Below are 22406 nucleotides of genomic sequence, written 5' to 3' on the forward strand. Positions count from 1 at the left end.
GCTTTGAAAATGCTATGTAGGATCTTATTGGTGTTATAAATAACCTTTTTAATGATAGTTTTTCATTCATATTAGTATATTAATATCATTAATATTAGTATTATTTGTATACATTATTTATTAATATTGTTTTCCCCCTTCTATCTGCCTGATCTTATAATGTCTTGAAGTGTCTATTAGGGTTTTACATAAAATCAACAACAACATGTCAATTAGGTACTTTTTTTTAATGACATGAAATTGTAGCAAAAATGACAGCGTTCTAACAACAGTTAATAGCAGAATACATTAATGAATGACAATGGACATTGAACATAAATAAATGCTTAAAGAAGTAAAACAAAATAGAACATAAAATAGTGTATTGAAGACCAAGCTCCAGTGAAATATCGCCATAATCCTCTATGATGCGTCTAAGTTAATCATTATCTGTATTTTGGTGTGATTGAATGGCAGTTTCTCTCTGCAGATGATGAGGTTGTAGGATGTGACAGCATCTGAAATGCACAATTGAGTTTAGATATACAATGTGTCTTCTTTCATTTGTTTATGTGAAAACAATTGTTTAAAAAGGCCAAAAGTAGTATGTGAGCACTTCACAATGTTAAAAGGAAAAGGTAATATAAAGTCATTTGATAGCTGGGTATGTTTATGCATAAACCCTAGTAATAAAAAATATCTAACAAAATGGACCAAAACTCCAATATCTTTGTTACTTACTTAGTGAAGAAGACGAGAGTATCCTTACCTGAATAGAGCTGGTCACACTTACATGTTCTCTTAAACTAAAAAGAGAAAAGGCATAGAACAAACAATTAGCATTTGAAAGTTATAATTTATAGACATTTTAAGAAAGAAATTATTTACCTGTTGAGAGTGTGTTGACAGTCTGTGGCTGAGCTCCAGAAGATCAGTAATGAGGCATCTTAAGAGTGTAGTTTTTACAGTAAAACAACAACAACAGCAGCATGTTGTGTGAATTATGTTTTTATTGACATAGCAAAATTGTCAGTGCTCTTAACAACAGTTATTAGTTGAATACATTAATGAATGACAATTGATATTGAACATGAATAAATACATAAAGAAGTAAATCACAACATAAGAACAAAAAATAGATGTGATGAAGACCAAGTTTCAGTGAAACAATCACAATCCAATCCATATGATGCCTTTAAGTCCATCATTTTGGTGTGATTAAGTGGCGATGTTTCTCTGCAGATGATGAGGTTGTAGGATGTGATACATCTTAAAAACACAACTGAGTTTAGTAACAGTGTGTCCATGTGTTTATGTAAAAACAATTATGTTTATGAAGGCCAAAAGCAAAAATGGATAGTATGTGAGCCCTTCACAATCTAAAAGTGATATAAAGTCATGGGATAGTTTTAATATTTTTTTGTGACTGTGAAAGTTTATACATAAACCCAAGTAATCATTTAAACAATCTAACAATATGAATTATAAATCCATTGTCTCTTTTACTTACATAGTGGATAAGAAGAGAGAGGTTTCCACAGCTTAACTGAGCTGCAAACACTTATATGTGACCAAAAACTTTAAAACAAAAAGAGATAAGAACATGTTTTGTTTGGAAACCAGTTACAATTTTAAAGTTAAATTTTTATTTAAATTTTAAGAATGAAATCATTTACCTGTTGAGAATGTGTTGACAGTCTGTGTAGTTGTATCACTGAACTCCAGAAAATCAGTAATGAGGTGCTTTGACAGTTACAGGTTTGAAAAACAAAAGGGCGGGAATAAAGAACCCTAAACTCTAACACAAAGAACCATTTCAGCATGAAAGGGTTCTTCAGAATGCTATGGTTCTAAATAAAACCATTACTGCATTTAAAGAACCATCTTTTTTAGAGTGTACATGCATTTCAATATCTTCTCATAAGACTATTCCCTGATCTTTAGCTTTCCTCTACTGTGTAGAGAGTAACTACTTACATCAGCCTGGGCATCCTTGGTAAACATCATATTTCTCCAGAGTCTTCATTTAAAACTATCAACCACAAATTGCTGCTTTTCCATCTACAATACATGTTTTTAATTTGGATGCAACATGTGAATGGTATTGTGAATTTAATAGCTTGTGCTATTTTCATAAGCAGCCAATTTAGTCTGAATAGTCTATTTTCCAGAATAATGGCAGGCAAAAGGAGATTTCATTTCCCTTCTAGTGAAGAGGTTACTATTTTCGTAGCGAGTGTCATACTTGAATGGCCTTTCCACATGGTTTGTGGATCACTGAATAAATTATGTATTTTCATGTCATAGCAGGTCTTTTGATGCTGGTGGAGAGCCTCTCTTAATGCCACTAGAAATGAAAGCAAAGCTGAGAGCTTTGAGTGGAAAGTGGACCTCAATCATAGTCCAATCAGTGCTTCTTTGTATTACAATTTGATGATACTGATGGCTGAATCTTTATTTCAGGAACATTTGCATAGATAGATTAACTGTATGGTATCAAATAAATGCAATGATGCAAATGATGGTTCAAAATTTCTGATCATTTACACTAAAATGTATTATTGTCTAAGGTTTTTGTCCATGGAATAAAAGTCAGTAGGGTCCAAAACAACATTAGAGTATGGACAAAAGAACAGAGATATTTTACAATATAATGGTTCAGAATGACATGAGGGTGAGGAAATTATGCTAAAATTTAATTTTGGGGTGAACTATCCCTTTAAGAACAGTAGTCCATTCAATAAACAAAAGAAAAAAATAATAAATTCTGGATCCTGACAAATATGATGTGTTTCTCAAGGCTGCATCTCTGTACTAATATTTAGCCAGCTGTCATGTGAGGCTTTTTGTTAGGAACAAAGAAAAGCATGTCAATTCTCTCTCTGATGCAAACAAAACATAACTCATGCAATATGTATAGCTACTAATATCTTATCAAACGTTTCTCTCCCCACAGAAAACGTGCCTTTCTGTTTCTCTCAGAAAAACAATGAGCTTCTTTACAACGATGTTTTCTTTTGTCTCTGAAATGAAGCCCAAGCCCTTCTCATCCAGTAGAGGGCGCAATCTTGCTGATAATTGGGTTTGTACACCCCACGTTTAAGGTGATGTCCTACTACGGTTGCCGGCGTGCTTGTTGCCGGTCGAAGTGAGCAGTGGGAAGCAGTCTGTGTAAGGACACTGAGTCAGTGTTGGCTCTTGACAGAGGAAATTACATAATGGCCCTCTGAAGTCCCTGCCCACGTTCCAGTGCTCTTGGAGCAGCGTTGTGCGGGGTGTGGTCTCCGTTCACCAGCGCTGGAATCTCTCAGCCCAACTTAAACATCTTTCGGACTCGCATCTCTCCTGAGTCGCGTGCTCTCTAATTAGCTCCATATGATGAGACGGATGCTCTACTACTAACCGCGCAAGGGAGGGATAAAAAAAAAAAGGTAATTTTTGTCTTCTGATGAAAGATAAAGTACCATTCTTTCTATGCGATCTACAGATAGTCAAACATGTGCACGAGTTTTGCTCGTTGTTTTCAATGGCTGTCTGTTCACTCTTGATGCTTCTGATACCAAGGCAAACGAAACATTTAAGTGAAACATACAAATGACCAGAAAGATTTATCAATACCGTGAATGTACATCAGATGTTACTAACCGAATCTGTACTTAAAAAAAAAAAAAAAGAAGCGACATTTCATTTTTGTTGGCGACTTGACAGCCGGTGAGTGTGAAGTTTAAATCAGGTTGAGCTGGTAACGTAGTCCAAACAAGGCGCACCCTGTAGTGTAAATTTAGTACAGATTAGTAGTTTCTCTCCATGTTTATGAATGATTTAAGTAAATTAATAGTTTTGATTATTTCTACGCAAATTTTTACAGTTTCCTTGCTTTTGAAGCGCGTGACTGTTCTGGATAATTCGTGGACTGATTATAACACCAACCAATAGCTTTCGAGACCGGTTCTAAGAAATAATTTATATTTCGATAATTTATTATCGAAAAAATGGTAGCGCTTTCTATATTCTTGTGTTTCGATTAGCTTAGTGTTTTTAACAAATTCAGTAAATGATTCAATGACTCACTTGTAATGCTGGAAAAATCACTTGTTGCCTGAAAAAAAAAACAATAGAACCCTGCCCAAAACACAATAGAAAATGTAATGGTTTTAATGGAAATTGTATTGGTTAAACTATAATGGTGTCTACTGGTATGTGATGGATTCTATTGGTGGGATGTTAAATCCTATTGGAAAAATGCCCAAAACACACTACAAAAAGTAATTTTGTAATGGTTTTACTGGAAAAAGCTAATGGTTTATAATGGTATTTTAATGGAAACCATTGGAATTTCTGTGATGGTTTCTATTGGGCTTCTATTGTTTGTTTTTTTAGCAGGGTAAACATGAGAACTAAAACAGTGAACGACTCTATTCAGTGAACTGATGCAAAAGATTTGAGTAACTGGAATGAATCAGAATCTCCTCGTCTAATGCAAATAGATTTTACATTTTATTAACCTAGAAGTAATCTGGTTCATTCCTATACGTATGACTGCAAATATTTGTTAACAGTATTTGATTTAAATCAAAGTTCACACTTTTTTTCTGTGACCATTAGCAGAGCGTATGCAGATAGCATTGAACCCTCAGACTGAATGTGCTTATGTCAAAATACACAGTAGAAACACAGCAACATAAGTAACACTGACTTTTCGGTTTCAGCATTTGCCCTGTGTCCTGAGAGACTTTCCCATGTAAGAGCTGACAGTAATGATAGGGACAGGTCTCATCTTGCTCTTTGTGCCAGCTAATGGTCTTATGTTTCTCACAAACATTGCTCTTAAATGAACTATTTACTCTTGAAAATGGCACATCCCACACAGTAATAAAAGAGCACATTCCTCACGAAGACATGAAGTATCTGGGTTGTCTAGCTCTTGATAGAAACCATAGCATTCACAAGATTTTATCAATTTACTTAAATGCACTCAAACAGGGAAACATTTAAATAAAAAAACTGAGCAAACACAAACGCTGAATGTTTTTGGAGGTTTGGTTTATAAGAGAGAAAAAAACATTAAAATTAAGGGTTGGACTCATTGACTTAATGAGTCAGAATAGACAACTTCTATGATGCTCTTTTGTTTGTTTTGGTGTTTAAAAGTCAATATGAACCAGAAGACTCTTCAAAATCTCTCGTTTTTTGTTCCACTGAAAAAAAAAAACATCAACTGCATGGAGAATAAATAATGAAAATCCACAATTTATAAAATATAATAATTTTAAAAAAGTACTAACCATTTCCACAACATTCAAGTGGAAACAAGGAATGAAAAAACCCTGAACTTCATTCTCTTTGTTGCAACCATGCTATTTGAATATTGGCTCAGGTAGATTTTTTTTTTTACAGGTGCAATATGTTAGGAGTTGTTTCCATCTTTATTCATGAAAACAGTCTTCTGGTTAATATGATACAGCTGCCAAAGTTATTTAAATTGATCTTTTCTCTCTCTCTCTCTCAGCAGAGGATTTAGCGGAGACAGGGGAAGTGAAGACTGTATGATAAGGATGGGAATTCTTCAAGTGTTGAAAACTCAGTTGCTGTGCCATCTCATTATCTGTTATGTGTTCCTAGTCAGTGGGTTCATTATCAACCTGCTGCAGCTTTGTACTCTACCACTGTGGCCCATTAACAAGCAGCTTGCACGCAAGATCAACTGCAGATTGGGTTATTCCATCTCTAGTCGTAAGTCCTGCAAGCTGTCACATGTGAGCTCACATCTTCCAAAGAAAGCTACTGACATAACCAGCCATGATGCAACAAGTTTCCAGTGCTTATTTTGTCTGCACTGAAAAAGAAGTGCTGCATGAAGCAGCAAAATAGTAACAAAGTGGTTAATAATATTTGTCTCAGATATGGAGATCATGATTATTCATGTCTCACCTGTTTAAGACAGATTGTATTGTATTGTAGGATACACAAAAACTAAAACCATTATTTCCTGTTTGAAAACCTCAGTGTTGCGCTAAGGGTAACAAAAGAGGAACTTGGTATTTTGAATATTGCAAATTGCTCTAACATCTATTTACATACATGCAAAGATGATGAACTTGTTGGACTGCTACACATTCATAAATATGTAAATGAATTCTGCATTATGAATATATGCATCACAATTCAGTATTTATTTTTTCTGTGTTTGTTCAGAATTGGTGGCATTGTTGGAGTGGTGGTCTGGAACAGAATGCACACTTTACACTGATCCAGAAAGCTATAAACTTTATGGCAAAGAAAACGCCATTGTTGTCCTAAATCATAACTTTGAGATCGATTTCATGACTGGCTGGACCTTCTGTGAGAGATTTGGCGTTTTAGGGGTAAGACAAAAATAGTTATATTAAAAAAAAAACGTACTTTCCCACATCATAACAAGTGTGTGATTCTAAATGATTCTTAATTTGTAGTAATACTCATTTTTAAGACTCAATATTGTCACGATGCAAATAGACTGTTAGACTGTCATGTAATTGACATATTTTGCTTTTAGAGCTCAAAGGTGTTGGCAAAAAAGGAACTTTCCTTTGTTCCTGTGATTGGCTGGATGTGGTACTTCCTCGAGATCGTGTTCTGCAAAAGGAAATGGGAAGAGGATCGCAAGACGGTTGTGGAAAGCCTGCGCAACCTTCGGGATTACCCAGAAAACTTTTGGGTATATTTGTGACATCTCATTGCACATTGTATTCTGGTCATTTTACTAGATTTCAGATTTTTCTTTTCCTTTATTTTAAACACACAAGTAGTTAAAGGAATAGTTAACCTGTTCACACAAAAATGAAAATTCTGTCATGATTTACTGACACTCGTGTTCCAGCTCATATGCTGTTATTTATATATATATATATATATATATATATATAAAATATTAACACTGCTCTTTCCATGTGATGATAGTTTGTTTTTGCTCTAAAAAAGTACCATGGAAAGTAGTGGTAATAAATTTGTTATTCACTTAAAGAAGGGTCCAATTTTGGGTGAACTATTCCTTTAAAAATTACTCTATTTTTAGCTTTTTTAATTTTAGCTTTTCGGTCTCCTCCTGTGGTTGATGTTCAATTTTATGATGCATCTGTAGTTCCTGTTGCACTGTGAGGGCACACGATTCACAGAAAAGAAGCACAAGATTAGTATGGAGGTGGCAGAGAAGAAAGGTCTGCCCAAACTCAAGTACCACCTTCTACCTCGGACCAAGGGCTTTTGTATCACGGTCCAGAACCTCAGGGGAACGGGTGAGAGCTTCTTGGCCTTTAAGTAATGATGAACCCATAGCGACATTGCTTTTATGGCTCTTTCAATGAGTTAAGGCTAATCAGTCTGTTGATGTCTTTTCAATTTACATTTAAATGAAAGAAAATGTATTTTTGGCTAAAGATTTGGCTCGCTGACTTGGTTTGTGTCTCCTCTGTAGTTACTGCTGTGTACGATTCTACACTTAATTTCAGAAACAACGAAATGCCAACTTTACTAGGCGTGCTCAATGGGAAAAAGTACCATGCTGATTTATATGTGAGGTAGGAATGAAAGAAAAATTGTTCTTCGCATTGCCCTTTGGCAATATTTATCAGCCTGTTGTTTATTAAATGCTTTGTGATAATGTCTCCTGCTATAACAAAGCTCAATATGCAGTCTGCATAATCATTTATAAATGTTTTAGTTGAATGACCTACTATATGAATACGTTGTCGGCTGCAACATCAAGATTAACCGTCATGGATTTCCTTGTGTGTTTATTAGGCGAATTCCTCTGGACACAATTCCAGAGGATGAGTCTGAATGTGCGGCCTGGCTTCACAATCTCTATCAGGGAAAAGTAAGTGCACTACCTGCATTAGGTGGAAGTGTTTTTGTACTTTCTACTGATATGCTAATACTAAAATGCTAATACCAGCACCAGTGTACCACCAGTAAAACTATTAAAATGTTTTCATTAACTGAAAAAGCAAAAATATGTTATAAGAAAAACAAACTTATTTTAATTAGTTGGCAGCTAATTTTCTATTTTTTGTTTAAAGGGATAGTTAACCCAAAAATTAAAATTGTCATTAATTCCTCACCCTTATGTCGTTCCAAACCCGCAAGACCTTCATTCATCTTCAGAACACAAATTAAGATATTTTTGAACAAAGGTCTTACAGGTTTGGAACGACATGAGGGTGAGGAATTAATGACAATTTAAATTTTTGGGTTAACTATCCCTTTAAACAAAAATTAGAAAATTAACTGGCAACTAATTAAAATAAGTTTGTTTTTCTTATAACATTTTTGCTTTTTCAGTTAATGAAAACATTTTAATAGTTTTACTTGTAGCTAAGAACAACACTGGTGCTTGTATTAGCATTTTAGTATTAGCATATCTGTAGTGGACAAATGTGAGCATTGAGTAATTTTTGTTGTGCCTCTCGCACAGGATGAATTCCAAGAGCATTACAGAAAGACAGGGCGTTTTCCGGGTCCCATTACAACCCCTCCGCGTCGACCTTGGGCCCTGCTGAACTGGCTCTTCTGGGTTTGTTTGCTGGTCTACCCTCTCTGCATGTTACTGCTGCAGTTGCTGCTATCAGGATCCACCTTCACTGTCGTGTGTACATCTGCCTTCTGTCTAGCAGGTACTTGGGATAAATACAAGGGTACAGGGTGGTATTTTCATATTGATAATGTAAGCTGGTGCAACTAATAGCAAAATAATAAAATTGCAGCAGATGATTTTTAGTCAATCTTTTTTTTTGTCATCAAGCAACAAAGGAATTATACTGCTGCTATTTTCCTCCAATCTGTTTTTTCAAAAAATAAAAACATAAAGGAGACCAATTAGGTGCTAGAGCAGTAAGTATATCTACCATTTCTATCTGGATTTACTGCATGCTGGTCAATTCATAAGCGCATGAATGAATGACACATTTTAATGCATTTAAAGTGCCCTTAAATATCATAGCATGTGAGCACAGGATTAAAGATTCGTTTCAGATGTTAAAGTTTCATCTAAACACAATGCACACAAAACAAATCTTGAACTATGATTCAGATATGCTATAAGAAATCATGCATCTACTAGATATTCTGTTTAAATGAAGCTTTAATTTCTCCTTTACTTAATACAGGGTTCCCACACCTGTTGAGAAGGAATTTCAATGAGTTATGGTTACTGGAAAAAACTAATTTATAGAGTAATTTCTAGTGGATGATAGCCAAGTATAACTAAATCCGTAGTGTTCTAGCATTCACAAATTTCAGTCACACATCTCCCTGACTTTTCCATTTAAAATTCCCTGATATTTCTTGGTTTTCCATGTCCGTGGGAACCCTGTTTGTAATATGATCTATTTTTTCCGTGGCAACCTTGGTTGAGAACCACTGATCTAATGAATTACATTATAAACCTGAGTGCTTGTAGCCCTAGTTTAAAGTCATGGCCAAAAATATCGGCACCCTTGGTAAATATGATCAAAGGCGGCTGTGAAAATTAATCTGCATTGTTAATCCTTTTGATCTTTTATTTTAATAAAAAAAAAAAAAAAAATCACAAATCTAACCTTTCATTGAATTATAAGAATTTAAAATGGGGGGAAATATCATTATGAAAAATGTTTTTCTCAAATACACGTTGGACAATTATTGGCAACCCTAGAAATTCTTATGAGTAAAATATCTCTGAAGTATATTAGGGTGATTATGAACATGAAATTATCCAGCCAAGGCTTGGCTTCCTGTTTCACAGAAATATAAATAGGAGGGAAAAGAAAGCCCAAATTCCCTTAATCATCCATCACAATGAGAAAAACCAAAGAATATATTTCTGATGTGCAGAAAAAGATAATTGAGCTTCACAAATTAGTGAAGTGGCTTTAAGAAAAGAGCTAGAGCAGTGAAAATTCCCATTTCCACCATCAGGGCAATAATTAAGAATTTCCAATCAAAATAAAATGTTACGAACTGCCTGGAAGAGGACGTGTGTCTTTATCGTCCTAATGCACGGTGAGAAGGAGAGTTTGAGTGGCTAAAGACTCTCCAAGGACCACAGCTGGAGAATTGCAGAAAAGTTGAGTCTACTGCACCTATAAACAGCACCTACATCACCACATGTTGTTTGGGAGGGTTTCAAGAAAACTTCTCCAAGCTCATCCAAAAACAAACTCCAGCATATTCAGTTATCAGACACGACTGGAACTTCAAATGGGACTGGCTTCTACGGTCAGATGAAACTAAAAAAAATGAGCTTTTTAGCAGCAAACACTCAAGATGGGTTTGGTGAACACAGGGATAAAACGTACTCCATGTGTACAATGAAATATACTGCTGTATTTTTGATGTTGTGGGCCTATGTTTCTGCTGGAGGTCCTGGACATCTTGTTTAGACACATGGCATCATGGATTCTATCAAATACCAACAGATAAAAAAATCAATAAGTGACAGACTCTGTTAGAAATCTTATAATGGGCCATGTTTGAATCTTCCAACCGTACAATAATCCAAACGCAAACCTCAAAAACACCACAAAAATGGGTCACTGAGCACAAAACCAAGCTTTTGCTGGCCATTCCTGTCCTCTGACCTGAACCCTGTATAAAATGAGTGGTGAACTGAAGAGAAGAAGCACCAACATGGAGCTGTGAATCTAAAGGGTCTGGAGTGATTCTGGATGAAGGAATGGTCTCTGATCTCTTGTCAGGTGTTCTCTAACCTCATCAGGCATTATAGGAGAAAATTTAGAGCTGTTAAACTGGCAAATGGAGGTTTCAAAAAGTATTGAATAAAAGGGTGCCGTTAATTGTGGCCAATGTGTATTAGAGAAAAACATTTATTTCATAATGATATTTCCCCCCCATTTTAAATTCTTATCCAATGAAAGGTTAGATTTTTGTGAATTTTTTAAAATAAAATATCAAAAGGATTAATGCAGATTAATTTTCACAGCCGCCTTTGATCATATTTACCAAGGGTGCTGATATTTTTGGCCATAACTGTAGTAATGAAGCATGCTAATGTTACTAGCTGTTGTGCTGTAACTGATAAATTTGAACTTTTATTTTCAGTGTCAGTTGGTATCCGCTGGATGATCGGACAGACTGAGATTGACAAGGGTTCCAACTACGGAAATAAAGAGATGCAAATGAACAACAACTGAAAGACTCATCCACCAGGGTAATAAGATCATGCTACTGTACGGTCATGAGGGCATTTTCAGAACAGGAACTGGCATTAGCCAAGTGAAACCACCTTCATGAATGAAATTCGAAGAAGTCACCACATGAAGTTTTCAGAAAGAGTCGTTTGAACAATTTAAAATGCTTCTCTGTTTTGATTTATATCATATCAAGGCTTTTTTTTTTTTTTGGAAAAGACAAGTAGGCCATTTTAAAAAACGGTCTGTTTATTAATATTATTTTTTAAATATTGCAAACACTGTTGGAGAAGCAGAGAACCAGCAGTTGATGCCTGTGTAAGAGCATGTTTGTCCACCCGTCCGAGTGCAGCAGCAGAAAGGCGGAGTCAGACTGGCCTCTTCCCTCTCATTGGTTGATTATGCTCTTATACACCCAGATGGTAAAGGCACGCCATTGGCCAGCACAAGGCTGAGCCGACGCAGCACAACTACTTATAGGCTTAAATATGACTTGTTAACAGTGGGCTCTGCAGCAAGGCAAACAAAAATACCATTTTAACAAAAAAAATAAAAATTAAAACCTTCTCTACTGTGACTTTCAGCCCCAGGTTTGTATGTTTTTTTCAGTGAACACTCATTGAAATTGTACATACAGTCAGTCAATGCCAAACTCCCTCCATCTCCCATTCTCTGATGCTTTGTGCAGAGAACGTCCTTTGAATTAAAGTCTCCTAACATGTATTCCCTGTGACTCAATCACCAACAAAGTGGCTATTAAACTTCAGCTTTACAATATGCTTTGTACAAAGAAAAACCCTAACCCTATTCTTACAGTATGTACATAACGCACTCGCACATTTCATCCCATGTTACTGTACATGTAAGACTTGCCCCGCTTTTAACGTTGCGAGGGGCTCGTATCAAGCAGAGCGTGTCTGTTTTTCCTTCTTCCTCCCTCATGCCGTGTGAAGTAGTGCTAGCATTTATGTAAACATTAAGAGAATACACGTCTTTCCCCATCACTCTTCATCTGTGCAGACCTGCAATTGAAGAGACATGAGATTTATGTTAATGCAGTTTCCATCAGCCTCATCCAAGCAGCCAATCAAGTGACAGTGTGTGAAGGTCTACCTCACCCCTCTGTAATTAGTGATGCACCAAAATTATTTTTTTACCTAAACCAAAATTCAAATTTCTATTTATCCCAAAAAACAAAATTTTAAAGTTTATTTAATAATAAATTAGAGCACATTTATTTGACAATCAACACACAAATAAAAATGATAAACAATTAAATTGGCCATAAGGCAAGTTTTTTAATTGTTTCTACTCCAAATTGTTATTGAAATATAAACTCAAACTTTCTTGACAGATTTATTCAACCTGTTAAAACACTAAAGAGAATCACAATGACATCCATTGATTGAATTTTATTAGAAAATTGACTGAATTTTAAAGCTAAGACTTTGTATAATAGTAACTGAGCATAGAGCTTATCGCGATTATATGATGTAGGAACACTACAAATAATGTTTTTGTCAAGTTTTGTTCACGTATCAACTGAAAACAGCATGGACTAAAAGATCATTCAAATTAATGTCCATAAAAAAAAACTTAAAATCAATATTGTCAACCCAAGCCCTACTGTCCACAAAGTTTTCGTCCATATTTAGTTGCCAAATTTTGGTGCTAAACTAAAATAAATCATTGATTGTTTGTTTTTAGTGCTCAAAGTGAGAATTTAGTTGTGTCAGTGTCTGCTTTCATGTTTTTACATGTTTTTTCAAGTGTGTACTAGAAATGCTGGTTGGATCTAATTTGGGTAACAGATTGGAAATTTGGCATTGTGTACAAATTTGGCACCAGAAACCAGTGCCTCATCTCTTCCGCATGTGTAACCCTATGAATCAGCTGAAGGAAATAACTAGCTGTATGGGTGAGAGGGAGTTTTCACCTTGACAAAAGGGTGGTCCAACAGGGCACTAGCGGTCCAGCGCCGCTTCGGTTCACTCTCCAGGCAGTGGACCAGGAAGTCCTTCCCCTCTGTGCTCAGCTTTTCAGGAATGGGTGGTTTGTGGCCCATTCCCACTTTATACATGATCTGGAAGTTATGCTCATATTCGTGCCACGGTCTCTGAATTAACAAAACAGGATAGAACATGAGTTACTTAAAAGTAACATGATGTTTGTAGATTTTTACACACACACACACACACACACACACACACAAAAAAAGTGTCACTAAATGATGGTACTACAAAAACAATAAACTAGTGAATACCCTGAATCTGAATCTTGTTTTGTTGTAACTGGTGGAAATGTGATTAATTACACTTCAGGAAGCCCAATCCAGCAGTACCAGTTTGGTTGTTTAGGCATGTGTGGACAAGCCGAGAAAATTCCTTTTGATTTGGTTTTGAATGAACACAGAGTGGACATGTTTCCACAACAGATAGCTATCTTCAAACCACTTTGGGGAAATGCTGGCACATGGGTAAATAAAGAACCAAACTCAGGCATAAAATATGCACATAGACCAGGTTTTTACCTTTCCAGTGACCATTTCTATGAGAACACAACCAAGGCTCCAGATATCAGCAGCACGACCATGACCTTCACCCTTTGCTCTTGTGATGACCTCAGGAGCCATGTATGCTAGAAAAGAGAGAATTGTTTTATTTTGTCGTAATTATCACAATGCTACATATGCCAGATGGTGTTCTTTTACTGTTATTCATATACTATTATGGTATTTAATTAGCTTTTATTTTTATATTTTCTGTTTTACTTTTAATTTTAGTTTAAGTTTCAGTCAATTTATGTGCTTTTATCATTTTATTATTTCATTTATTATTTATTTCAGTTGTAGTATTTTAATCATAGTACTTAAACTTTTATTTCATTTAGATGCCAAGGAAACATTCATTTTCATTTACGTTTTTGTAAGTTTAAGTCTCTCATCTAATACCAATAATTAATTTTAGCTTAAAGAAAAATATTTTTGAAAGTATTAACAAGATTGATAAAGTTTGCATTTAAGCTATATTTAACACTTAAATTTCCTTTTATATTTTACATTTCAAAATGCTACCATTTGTTAAACACTTTTAATATTTATTGATACAACCTGTGATGAGGTAACTCTTGTGTTGTTATTGTTAAATTTTTAAACATAGTTTTCGTTAATTGAAATAAAGTATAAATATTATATGGAAAACTTCAACAATGAAAATGGCAACTAACTGAAAAAAAAAAAAAAAAGTATTAAGTAGTAACTAAACCTGAAATAATACAGCTAGATAAAATTATTAAAAAGCAAAAACTAATAAAAATGTTTGTGCATTTTATTTTGTGGTTTCAATGGAACGAACGGGACTGAAGCGCTCGTCAGTGCATGCCACGTGTTGCCAATTTAGCAACTTTTCACACTACCCTAGCAACCTTTTTCTTCCAAAAGCACCTAGCAACAAATTTAGCTATTTTTAAAATGGATTTGAGCACTTTTATCAACTTTTGATAAGTGACTCAAACGGTAAAAAGGCACACAATTTCCATCCAAATTACACAAAATGAGGAAACCAAAGATGCCTAGCAGTACACACATAATGTGAATTAAGTTAGCTGCTATTTGCAATTATTCAATTTTATAATAATAATAATAATAATAATTGATTAATTGTTCATTTATGATAACCTTAGCTTGTACCTGTGATTGTTGATCTGTTAGTACACTGTAAGAAAAATATCTAGAAAAATGGAAAAGCTAGTCATTTTTCAGGACATTATACGTTGTAACCCAAAAACACAAAATACAATGCGTAATTTAAAATGCAGGAAAAAAAAAAAAAAAGTATTTTAAAGTATAAAAAGTATATTAACATAGTAGATTGTGCCCTATTTTTACAGACTTTTCTTAGAGTGTAGCATACGAATTACTAATATACTGCTTAAAACTATAAATGTTCAGAATGTGTAGTTTTACTAGTTTATTAGCTAATAAAAAAAATAAATAAATCTAATGGTTCAAAACTGTGTAAGTGTTCGATAATTCAATGTTGTATTTAAAAATAGTTATTTACATTTTAATGAATGTAAAGTGAATATCCGATCTGAACGCTTACACGGCAGGCGCAAATGCACGTATCCGATTCAAATCTGATTTATTTCCACATATGAATGAGGCCTGAAACCGATCTGAGAATATAGGAATCCATGTGATTTTTTTCCTGTTTACACGGTCGTGGGCCATATCCGATCTGTGCCACATGGGAGGAAAAAAAAAATCGGAATTGGGTCACTTGAACCATGCAGTGTAAATGCGGCCCATTGGACACATCACCATTCTGTTAAAAAATCTGACATGCCCTCTGGTGTCTAAACCTGGGAACTACAACTTCAAGTCTCTCACCTGCTGTTCCCAGTGTGCTGTTCACCTCTCCAGGCATAGTCTGAGCATTGTTCTTCAGCTTCACTGAGCAGCCAAAGTCCCCTAGCTTTATCAAGCCTGATGACGTGAGGAAGATATTGGCTCCTGGGAAGTAGAAGAATAACAATAAAAAGTGATGCAATAAAATATTTATAAGCTAGACATTCCATTAACTAGCTAATTACGAAAATGTCATTTTGTACATCTGCATCTCAGAAAGGCATCTATCATTTTGATGAAAAAAAAAAGTAACTGAGAAAAAGAAAATCTTGACGCAAATGAAGCAATAAAAGAACACCTTTAATGTCACGGTGTACAATGCCGTGTTCATGGAGCACGTTGATTGCCGTCGTGATCTGCTTGCTGTAGAGGCGGATGACGTGCTCCTGCAGACCCAGTCTAGACACTTCCTCCAGGGTCCCTTCATCACAGTACTCCATAAAGATATACATCTCTTCCTGCAAGAGCGAACGGGGAGCAATGAGGAATAAAAGCACAGAAGAGACGAGCAGACCTTCACATAACACAAACACACAAAGCTTTTTACCCTGTGCAACTCAACACCAAAGTAGCGGACAAGGTTGGGATGTTTGATTCCTTCAAAGATCTTCAGCTCATCTGCCGTTTCCTTTATGGTTTTGTGGTCATTGGGCTGAAAGCGAATCTGGAAGCAAATTCATTTACAGATATTGAAGTGCTTATAGTGCAGTGTATTTTATTTACATATACATATATGAAATTAATATTCATTCTCAAGCATATACCTCCTTCATGGCCATCAGTTCTCCAGTGTCCACGTTGATGCATGTGTAAACCTTTCCATACTGCCCTTCGCCTGTCAACAAAGAGAAAAAGGGTTATGAAAATGTAACAATAAAGGCCTCTACTATGTAATGTGCACATACAGATGACCACTGACCTATTTTGTTGCCTCTCTGCCATTTGAATGTGACCTTGCGCAGACCCACGTGCATGACGTTGTCGTAGGACTTGGGGGTGTTGCACACCTGTCCGATGATGTTTCGCTGTCTCATGAGCGCATAGTGCTTGTCATCAAAGATGTGTACGGAGCGCCGGACAGCCTCCATAGGGCTCTGACGTGCTGCAGTGTCTGCAGGATAATTTTAAAATGTAAAAAATGAAGGACAAAAGGGTTGCTAAATACATTATATTTACAAATCTTCATAAATTCTAATGATACATTTTTTAACACATTAAAATAAAAATGCTGTTAAAGCTGGAATCAGTTTTAAAAAAAGCTATTTAAAGTTGCAGCTCTAGCGGTTAATAAACAGAACTATGTGCGTGTTGCGGAAGAACATTGTAGCTGGAGCTACTTCTCTCCGTTTATGTCTATGACCAATCACGCAGGTACCGGGCTACTCCGCAGCGATACCCACCCGAACCAATCTAAATAGTCCGAATATAAACACTTATTATAGGTGTACTGCACTGATTCAGGACAAGCCAAAAACAATTTGGCTTTGGAAAATGGATTCATGGTGTACTCGCTTATGATTTAAATTTTGTACATTTTGAACACAAAAAAAGTTACGGACTGCAGCTTTAAGTGAATCAATTCAAAACTGATTTCAAAAATTTGTTCAGTCATATTTCATGTATTAAACTGTTTTAGTTAAAATATACACTACAGTTTGAATGGTTGGGGTTGGTAAGAATTTTTGTGTTTTTAAAAGGCAGCATTTATTTGATCAAAAATACAATAAAAACAGTAATATTGTTAAAATATTACAATTTAAATTTTACATACAAATATATTACAATATAAATGTATAAAATGTAATGTATTCCCTGTGATGGCTAAGCTGAATTTTCAGCATCATTACTCCAATCTTCATCGTTACATGATATTTCAGAAATCATTCTAACATGCTGATTTGATTCTTAAGAAACATTTGTAATTATTGTCAATGCTGAAAACTGTAATGCTGCTTAATATTTTTGCGTAAACCGTGACACATGTAACGATATAAAATTCAATACTGTCACTTATGATTGGTTTGATGCATCCATACTACATAAAAGTATTAATTTCTTGCAAAAAAAAAAAAAAAAAAAACCACTTACTGACCCCCGAACAGTAGTGTACGGAGCCCCTAAAGGGACATTTGCAAAAAATGAAGACTTTCGTGTGAAAATGAGAAACTTTTTGAGAGCTCACGCGTTAGTTTCCAGTTGCGTCTCTTCTGCCATCTTACAAAGAAGAAAACAAGAGCATGCATGCACATGAATTAGCCTAATTGAGATCTATTTTGGCCTTCAATACAAAAACATTATTTCTGTTCTTGCATTTCGACACAGATAAATCATCACTGAACAGCATAAGAACAGCTTTTTCCCTCGGGCTATATTCCACCTGAACAATACATAGCCTAACATCTCAGGACTTTTCATCTGTAAAATAGCACATTCATAATTCTTTCTATTTTCTCTATGTTTTGTACATAACCTCCTAAAACATTTGTACATTCATAATTCTATTTTATCTATATTTTTCTTACCATATAGTTATTATTTTTCATTTATTGTCTATTCTGTTTATTATTAGCCTTATATTTCATTATATTACCTTAAATTATATGCATGTCTGCACTCTGTCTGTACTTTCTCCACTGGATGCTCCTGTCACCAAGACGAATTTCTTGTGTTTTTGTGTGTGGTCATTTTGAGGTCTAGAAGCGATTGGTAGCTACAGTATAAAAGCTCAAATTTTGGATTTCGATATGGCAATAGCCTATTGTCCCACATAGAACTTTAAAAGCCAGTTAAATATGTACAGGTGCTGGTCATATAATTAGAATATCATCAAAAAGTTGATTTATTTCACTAATTCCATTCAAAAAGTGAAACTTGTATATTATATTCATTCATTACACACAGACTGATATATTTCAAATGTTTATTTCTTTTAATTTTGATGATTAGAGCTTACAGCTCATGAAAGTCAAAAATCAGTATCTCAAAATATTAGAATATTACTTAAGACCAATACAAAGAAAGGATTTTTAGAAATCTTGGCCAACTGAAAAGTATGAAAATGAAAAGTATGAGCATGTACAGCACTCAATACTTAGTTGGGGCTCCTTTTGCCTGAATTACTGCAGCAATTCGGTGTGGCATGGAGTCGATCAGTCTGTGGCACTGCTCGGGTGTTATGAGAGCCCAGGTTGCTCTGATAGTGGCCTTCAGCTCATCTGCATTGTTGGGTCTGGTGTCTGTCATCTTCCTCTTGACAATACCCCATAGATTCTCTATGGGGTTCAGGTCAGGCGAGTTTGCTGGCCAATCAAGCACAGTAACACTATGGTCACTGAACCAGCTTTTGGTACATTTGGCAGTGTGGGCAGGTGCCAAGTCCTGCTGGAAAATGAAATCAGCATCTCCATAAAGCTTGTCAACAGAAGGAAGCATGAAGTGCTCTAAAATTTCCTGGTAGATGGCTGCGTTGACTGTGGACATCAGAAAACACAGTGAACCAACACCAGCAGATGACATGGCAGCCCAAATCATCACAGACTGTGGAAACGTCACACTGGACTTCAAGCAACATGGATTCTGTGCCTCTCCACTCTTCCTTCAGACTCTGGGACCTTGATTTCCAAATGAAATGTAAAATTTACTTTCATCTGAAAAGAGGACTTTGGACCACTGAGCAACAGTCCAGTTCTTTTTCTCCAGGTAAGCGCCCAGGTAAGACGCTTCTGACGTTGTCTCTGGTTCAGAAGTGGCTTGGTAGCCCTTTCCTGAAGACGTCTGAGCATGGTGACTCTTGATGCACTGACTCCAGCTTCAGTCCACTCCTTGTGAAGCTCTCACACGTGTTTGAATCAGCTTTGCTTGACTGTATTCTCAAGCTTGCAGTCATCCCTGTTGCTTGTGCACCTTTTCCTACCCAAATTCTTCCTTCCAGTCAACTTTGCATTTAATATGCTTTGATACAGCACTCTGTAAACAGCCACACCTTTCAGTAATGACCCTTTGTCAATGTTCGTCTTCTGGATCATTGCCAAGTCAGCAGTCTTCTCCATTATTGTGGTTTCAAAGAACAAGAGATAACCGGAATTTATACTGTAGGGATGGTCATTAATTGAAACTCAAATGTAAATATTCAAATTTTCTGAGATACTGAATTTGGGATTTTCCTTAGTTGTCAGTTATAATCATCAAAATTAAAAGAAATAAACATTTGAAATACATCAGTCTGTGTGTAATGAATGAATATAATATACAAGTTTCACTTTTTGAATGGAATTATTGAAATAAATCAACTTTTTGATGATATTCTAATTATATGACCAGCACCTGTACACACACACATACATACATATACATATATATAAAAACAAACTATTATTTGTGACCTGTGCTGGCAAAATGAGTCGGAATGCGCACGGACTAATTTTGAGCTATAGGAAAAAGAAGTGAAAAATGTCAGTTTTGGTCGAATTTGAGGTTTTCACAAAAAAAATTATTTCAATAAGCCCTCTTCTAGCGATCTCAGTGCTCCAAATAGTAATTAAACATCTAAAATGATCTTTATTTGTACGTTTTCTGAGAGGAGTACCTTCTCTCTGCTCGCTTCTAAACAACTGCTGCTGCTTCTCACCACAAGTTGTAGGTCTATTGTAGAAAAGCGCAACATTCCAGCTTTGTGAATATTCATATCGAATTCTCGATGAAATGAGTCCAAACCAGTGAAATATGATTTTCAAACCTATGCTGATGAAAACAAAACGATCGCGCTGACTTTAGAGCAGTTCGTGGAGTATGAGGCTGAATCAGCATTTCTCCGCAATCAGCAAAGATGCATTAAATCAGACAAAGTGGTTTAATAAAGGATGTTTTGATCTTGAGTAGTAAGAATATTTTAACACATTGGTGACAGGGGCATCCAGTGGAGAAACTACAGACATGCAGACATACATATAATTTAAGGTAAGAGAATGAAATATAACGCTAATAATAAACAAAATAGACAATAAATGTAAAAAAAAAAATAGCTATATGGTAATAAAAATATAGAATTATGAATGTGCAAATGTTTTAGGAAGTCATGTACAAAATATAGAGAAAATAGAAAGAATTATGAATGTGCTATTTTACAGATGAAAAGTTTTGAGAAGTTATGTACAGATGTACAGTCCTGAGATGTTATGTATTGTTCAAGTGGAATATAGCCTGAGGGAAAAAGCTGTTCTTATGCCATTCAGTGGTGATTTATCTGTGTCGAAATGCAAGAACAGAAACAATGTTTTTGTATTAAAGGCCAAAATACATCTTTAATTAGGCTAATTCATGCGCATGCATGCTCTTGTTTTCTTCTTTGTAAGATGGCAGTTATACAACCGGAAACTGTAACGCGTGAGCTTGTTTCTCGATAGTTTCTCGTGCGCACGCGAAAGTCTTAATTTTTTATTTTTTGCAAATGTCCCTTTAGGGGGTTTGTAGTAGTGCGTGTACTGTAGGCAAATATTTATTTTATAATACTGTATATAGACCTTTGTCAGAAGGTGTAAAAAATATCATATCATACCAGTACATACATAATTGTCTATATTATATATATAGTGTTTTTGCTATTTTGTACATTGTCTATTTTGTATATTATTCTTTTTATTATCTGTGTCATTCTGTTGCACTGTGGCGCTTCTGTCACTATAACAAATTCCTTGTATGTGCAAACATACCTGGCAATAAAGCTCATTCTCTCAAAATACAGATATATACTTTAAGCTATTTTGCACAGATGTACTTTCATCTATCCTCTTTCATGACATGAACTCATCATAATTTCTTTTCTTTTTTTACCTTTTGACTGGCTGATGAAGTTGCGAAGCTCCCAGCTGCGACGGGCGGTACTGCTGGGGTCTGCTTTAGGATACGAGGGCTCTGGAAATACAAGAGAAAACTTACAGAAAATGTTTAATAAAAATGACACTTTGTCATAAATCAAGTAATGCATACCTTCTCTGTCCTCTGTCGGGCTGGAGTGGCGACTGAGGGATTTAAACTGCAGCTCCGCCGCCACAGATGAGAGACGGTCGTTCTCATGTACACTGGAGACCCTGTGTGGCAGAAGAGTGTCAAATGTTACATACAGTCCCCACCTTCATTCAGACAGAAACAGGTTGAGACACATTGCATGCAATAAGTAAAATGAAACATGTTAGATATGATGAGCATGCTTAAGTCTTGCAGCAACACATAATGCAGATGGAAAAGCAAGCTCTATTCAAGCGCAGCAGTGTTAAGAATCCCAATAAGCAGCATTAAGCTCTTTCAAACTATATACATCGACTTCTGCTACTGATATTAACATAAAAGTTATCTGTCAACTACTCTTCAAGCTATTAAAGGGTTACTCCACCCCAAAATGAAAATTTTGTCATTAATCACTTACCCCCATGTCGTTCCAAACCCGTAAAAGCTTCATTCGTCCTCGGAACACAATTTAAGATATTTTGGATGAAAACCGGGAGGCTTGTGACTGTCCCATTGACTGCCCATTGAAGTAAATTACGCTGTCAAGGCACAGAAAAGTATTAAAAAAAAACAATCGCCAAAATAGTCCATCTGAATTTTATGAAGCGACGAGAACACTTTTTGTACACAAAGAAAACAAAAATAACGACATTTATTCAACAATTCTTCTCCTCTCTGTGTCAGCGTAGCGCCATTTTGGAGAGCATCTGATGGACGCAAAGTGCGTACGCTATTCTGTGTCATCGGTAACGCATGGATACACTGTTTCCATTCAAATCAAAGCATACATAAACGTACAATACGTATCCATGCGTTACTGATGACAGAGAATAGCGTACGCACTTTGTTTC

At 35.6% G+C, this 22406-nt stretch overlaps 2 protein-coding genes across 7 annotated transcripts in view; one reads left to right on the forward strand and one right to left on the reverse strand.

Moving 5' to 3' along the window:
- The first annotated feature begins 777 nt into the window (after nucleotides 1–777).
- Nucleotides 778–11940, forward strand: agpat4 (1-acylglycerol-3-phosphate O-acyltransferase 4 (lysophosphatidic acid acyltransferase, delta)). Of its 4 annotated transcripts, none has more exons than XM_058795024.1 (9): nucleotides 778–3407; nucleotides 5487–5712; nucleotides 6175–6344; nucleotides 6515–6676; nucleotides 7100–7253; nucleotides 7433–7535; nucleotides 7759–7834; nucleotides 8432–8630; nucleotides 11056–11940. In XM_058795024.1, exons 2-9 carry the CDS (start codon nucleotides 5526–5528, stop codon nucleotides 11145–11147), a joined length of 1143 nt encoding a protein of 380 aa, XP_058651007.1. In that variant the 5' UTR covers nucleotides 778–3407; nucleotides 5487–5525; the 3' UTR covers nucleotides 11148–11940. The 4 variants fall into 4 exon arrangements, with proteins under 4 accessions (XP_058651007.1, XP_058651008.1, XP_058651005.1 ...); XM_058795025.1 differs by having other exon boundaries at nucleotides 5490–5712; XM_058795022.1 differs by having other exon boundaries at nucleotides 779–3410; nucleotides 5489–5712.
- Nucleotides 11941–12028: 88 nt separating this feature from the next.
- map3k4 (mitogen-activated protein kinase kinase kinase 4) overlaps nucleotides 12029–22406 on the reverse strand; it is a 38463-nt gene continuing 28085 nt past the window's right edge. For all 3 annotated transcript variants that reach the window (XM_058795014.1, XM_058795013.1, XM_058795015.1), the window contains 10 exons: nucleotides 21538–21638; nucleotides 21382–21462; nucleotides 16472–16663; nucleotides 16317–16387; nucleotides 16100–16216; nucleotides 15851–16010; nucleotides 15535–15657; nucleotides 13675–13781; nucleotides 13081–13260; nucleotides 12029–12166 (listed from right to left, as the gene is read on the reverse strand). In XM_058795014.1, the coding sequence (XP_058650997.1) occupies nucleotides 12146–12166; nucleotides 13081–13260; nucleotides 13675–13781; nucleotides 15535–15657; nucleotides 15851–16010; nucleotides 16100–16216; nucleotides 16317–16387; nucleotides 16472–16663; nucleotides 21382–21462; nucleotides 21538–21638 (1153 nt within the window). In that variant the 3' untranslated portion in view covers nucleotides 12029–12145. The remainder of the gene's footprint in view (nucleotides 12167–13080; nucleotides 13261–13674; nucleotides 13782–15534; nucleotides 15658–15850; nucleotides 16011–16099; nucleotides 16217–16316; nucleotides 16388–16471; nucleotides 16664–21381; nucleotides 21463–21537; nucleotides 21639–22406) is intronic.

Source organism: Onychostoma macrolepis, chromosome 13 (assembly GCF_012432095.1).
Source record: "Onychostoma macrolepis isolate SWU-2019 chromosome 13, ASM1243209v1, whole genome shotgun sequence".
In the NCBI taxonomy this organism is placed as follows: domain Eukaryota; kingdom Metazoa; phylum Chordata; class Actinopteri; order Cypriniformes; family Cyprinidae; genus Onychostoma; species Onychostoma macrolepis.

What these genes read in the sequence shown, in the direction of transcription:
- agpat4 (XM_058795024.1), top strand. Translation starts at nt 5,526, where the DNA reads ATGATAAGGATGGGAATTCTTCAAGTGTTGAAAACTCAGTTGCTGTGC. An exon ending in GGGTTATTCCATCTCTAGTC is followed by an intron (nt 5,713 to 6,174) that starts GTAAGTCCTGCA and finishes GTGTTTGTTCAG; the next exon opens with AATTGGTGGCATTGTTGGAG. An exon ending in AGAGATTTGGCGTTTTAGGG is followed by an intron (nt 6,345 to 6,514) that starts GTAAGACAAAAA and finishes TTTTGCTTTTAG; the next exon opens with AGCTCAAAGGTGTTGGCAAA.